Source organism: Seriola lalandi, unplaced genomic scaffold, assembly GCF_002814215.2.
Source record: "Seriola lalandi dorsalis isolate HSWRI2012SDOR001 ecotype SW California unplaced genomic scaffold, Sedor1 jcf7180002054369, whole genome shotgun sequence".
NCBI classification, from domain to species: domain Eukaryota; kingdom Metazoa; phylum Chordata; class Actinopteri; order Carangiformes; family Carangidae; genus Seriola; species Seriola lalandi.
Genome location: NW_019524922.1, coordinates 219,376 through 223,649, shown reverse-complemented (window position 1 = coordinate 223,649; position 4,274 = coordinate 219,376). Strand labels below are relative to the sequence as shown.

General features: G+C 42.8%; 1 protein-coding gene across 2 annotated transcripts in view; it reads right to left on the bottom strand.

The window, feature by feature from the left end:
- zeb2a (zinc finger E-box binding homeobox 2a) overlaps window positions 1–4,274 on the bottom strand; it is a 53,677-nt gene that overhangs the window by 5,029 nt on the left and 44,374 nt on the right. The window contains exon 8 of one of the 2 annotated variants that reach the window (XM_023408596.2): window positions 3,043–3,223. In XM_023408596.2, the coding sequence (XP_023264364.1) occupies window positions 3,043–3,223 (181 nt within the window). Of the gene's footprint in view, window positions 1–2,629; window positions 3,224–4,274 lie in introns of those variants that run through there. The other variant, XM_023408595.2, reaches the window with a different exon arrangement.

Genomic DNA, 4,274 nt, shown 5'->3' with positions numbered 1-4,274 from the left:
GGGGGGGGGGTGATGATGCAACAGAGTGAAAGAGAGGGAGGTGGAGCAGGTCCTGTGGAGAGGACGGTCCTCAGGTGAGATCAGCAGGTTGTTTTATGTCCTGATGAAGTTTCAGTCTGTTTTATTTAATGAGGCTGTTTCACATCATGTTTCTATGAAGCACTGGATGTAACATCTGATGTTCTGAAGAACAGGACTGTGGTTTGTGATTTACACTTAACGTCATAGAAAAACACAGTCTTTAGTTTGTGCCTCTTGTTTCAGTGTGGAGATGGAGCAGAACAGAAAATTGACGTTGACTCGAAACCACAACTTTATTCAATGTTTTGATTCATCCTCAGATTAAATTTGAATTCTACTTTCTGAAATGTTTGTTCACTCTGGATCTCTGTGGTTCAGATGCCGACTGCACATTATGAATATACAGTGCATCCGGAAAGTATTCACACCCCTTGTCTTTCCCCACATTTTGTTATGTTACAGCCTTATTCCAAAATGGATTAAATTCCTTTTTTCTCATCAATCTACACACAATTAACCCATAACGACAAAGCAAAGAAGGTTTTTTAGAAATTCTTGCAAATTTATTAAAAATAAAAAACTGAAATATCGCATGTACATAAGTATTCACACCCTTTGCTGTGACACTCAAAAGGGAGCTCAGGTGCATCCCGTTTCCACTGATCATCCTTGAGATGTTTCTACAACTTGATTGGAGTCTACCTGTAGTAAATTCAACTGATTGGACATGATTTGGAAAGGCACACACCTGTCTATATAAGGTCCCACTGTTGACAGTGCCTGTCAGAGCAGAAACCAAGCCATGAAGTCAAAGGAATTGTCTGTAGACCTCAGAGACAGGATTGTATCGAGGCACAGATCTGGGGAAGGGTACAAAAACATTTCTGCAGCATTGATGGTCCTGAAGAGCACAGTGGTCTCCATCATTCGTAAATGGAAGACGTTTGGAATCACCTGGACTCTTCCTAGAGCTGGTCGCCCAGCCAAACTGAGCAATCAGGGGAGAAGGACTTTGGTCAGGGAGGTGACCAAGAACCAGATGGTCACTCTGACAGAGCTCCAGCGTTCCTCTGTGGAGATGTCAGAAACTTCCAGAAGGACAACCGTCTCTGCAGCACTCCACCAATCAAGCCTTTATGGTCGAGTGGCCAGACGGAAGCCTCTACTCAGTAAAAGGCACATGACACCCCGCTTGGAGTTTACCAGAAGGCACCTAAAGGACTCTCAGACCATGAGAAACAAGATTCTCTGGTCTGATGAAACCAAGATTGAACTCTTTGTCCTGAATGCCAAGCGTCACATCTGCAGGAAACCAGGCACCTCCCATCACCTGGCTAATACCATCTCTACGGTGAAGCATGGTGGTGGCAACATCATGCTGTTGGGATGTTTTTCAGCAGCAGGAACTGGGAGACTAGTCAGGATCGAGGGAAAGATGAACGGAGCAAAGTACAGAGAGATCCTTGATGCCCCAGAGCGCTCATTAGTCCCCAGTATGAGGACCTCAGACTGGGGCAAAGGTTTATCTTCCAACAGAACAACAACCCTAAGCACTCAGCCAAGACAACGAAGGAGTGGCTTCGGGACAAGTCTGTGAATGTCCTTCAGTGGCCTGGCCAGAGCCCAGACTTGAGACCGATTGAACATCTCTGGAAAGACCTGAAAATAACTGTGCAGTGACGCTCCACATCCAACCTGACAGAGCTTGAGAGGATCTGCAGAGGAGAAAGGGAAAAATACCCCAGGTACAGGTGTGCCAAGCTTGTAGCTTCATATCCAAGAAGACTTGAGGCTGTAATCGCTGCCAAAGGTGCCTCAACAAAGTACTGAGTAAAGGGTGTGAATACTTATGTACATGCGATATTTCAGTTTTTTATTTTTAATAAATTTGCAAAAATTTCTAAAAAACCTTTATTGCTTTGTCGTTATGGGGTATTGTGTGTAGATTGATGAGAAAAAAAAGGAATTTAATCCATTTTGGAATAAGGCTGTAACATAACAAAATGTGGGGAAAGACAAGGGGTGTGAATACTTTCCGGATGCACTGTATGTATATATATATAATAGAATTGGGTCAAACCGCACAACCTTAATTTTTTATTTTTATATTGCACATGTACAGAACTGCCTAAATTGCATTGTATATTATTATTGTAAATAGTGTTTTTATTTTAATTTATTTATATTAGATTCTGTTTCTATTCTTATTTATTTCTTATTAAAATTTTCCGCTCGTGCTGCTGTGTCAAATTTACATTTCCTCTCCAGGGAACAAAAAAGATTCATCTCATCTTATATGAACATGGAGACATCAGAGGGTTTAAATGTAGATAGACAGATAGTTGGATAGTTGGCTGCTCATCACACTCATACAGAAACATAAATATCAGACATGGTGTCTTCGGTCGACACCTAAAGTTAGAATATAAACGTATAGGTTGTCCATCAGCTGTCTGTTAGTGCGTGTGATGTGTTGATGTGTGTGTGCTGCAGATGGAGGCTGACAGGCGCTTCACCTCTCAGTATTTACTCCTGTGTTTGTATCACAAACTGTTTGTTTCCAGTTTAAAAATGGAAGAAATGGACCATCTCTCTGCTGTAATTAATATTTCCTTTTGATCTTCCGTACAGTCAGAGTACACACACATGCACAAACAGCATCACATGCAAACATGCACACCTCCTCCCCCTCCTCCATCTCTCTCTACACAAACACATCACAGTATGAATGAGATGCCGGAGAAAATGTTGCTTATATTTGGGGCGCTGAATGTTTATGTAATCCTCTCCATATTAAATGATCCCTACCCCCTGCTGAAAAGAAAGGAACATGTTAAAGGCCATGGTTTACAGAGAACAAAACAGAAAGAACAGAAGAGAAAGAAAAACTACGAGTGGGGAGCCGTGTGACTAAAAAAACAAAGAGAATGAAAGAAAATCTGAAGACATAAGATATGAAGGGTAGGGGCACAAAAGCATCGGGGGTGGGGTAAAAAAGAAGTGTGCAAATGTGATATATACCTGTGTGCTCATATTTGTGTCTTAGGAGGGAACTGGTCTTCTGGAATGTTTTGTCGCACAAGTCACACGCGTACATACCACTTTCAGTCTTCTTAATCTTCTTCCTGGAGAGCAGCGAATCGCTGTCTGTCAGGTCGTCCAGGCCTGACAGATAGTCCGCCGTCCCGTCCAGCAGCTCCCCCTGAGACACAAACACACTGTTTCAATACGACTGATAATCCCACACCTGTCGGCTTCACACCCAGAGACACCTTCTGCTGCGACCCCCCCACTGCCTCCATGATCCCACGTCTGGACAGAGCTTAAAGGCCCAACCTGGGTAAGTCCCTTTCATCCAGGAGACACTTAAAAAGGGGGAAACATATGGGACAGGGAGGTTTTGAACTAGATGTTCAGATTGTGTTTCCAGATAAAAACATACATACAACAGGTGAACAAAACTGCTTTTTCATACTGAATTCTGACCATTTCTCCAAGAACAGGATGGAAAAGTGCCATCACCAGAGAAACTACCTGAATTCGCTAAAAACAACCTGACAACAAGATGCAGTGTTTCCTCTACATTCATTTAGCAGTGGCGGCCCGCCACTGCTAAATCATAGCCGCCACGCCTTCAAATTTCTTTTATTTTTTTTTTATTGTCGCAAATGCACCACCGCCACATCTCTCCACCTTCACAGCACAGCCTGTGTGATGATGAGCGCAACAGCGGGGGGAGGGGAGGGAGGGAGTGGGGGGGTGGTTGGAGGATCCTATTGGAGTTAATTACTCGCGAGAGCGCGGCCTTGAAAGTGACGTCACGTCAGGCACCAGGTGAGAGTCAGAGAAGTGAAGTCGTGAGGAATAAGGCAGCGAATTACCGGAGAAAAGGTAGATTTATTAGCCAACTCAGTGACGCTAACTTGGGTAAACTAATTGATAGCATTAAGCTAATATCTACACGTCATTATGTTTTAACTGCTGACTGCATTTTCAGATGAGCTTGTTCAGATACTTCTCTAAGAAGAGGAAGACAACAGATGAAGAAGACGCTGGTCAGGTAGCCTATCATAAGCCTTTTACTGACTCGTAAATGATGATGGTTAGGTAAGAAATAGTATTTTAATGTTCACACTTGTAATCAGATGTGATGTGAGTGTAAACTATATAACGCTGTTATCGTTACGTTACTCACACTTTTAATGTAATCTTATTAGACAAGTAACATTAGACAGGGAGGAGTTGTTAAACAA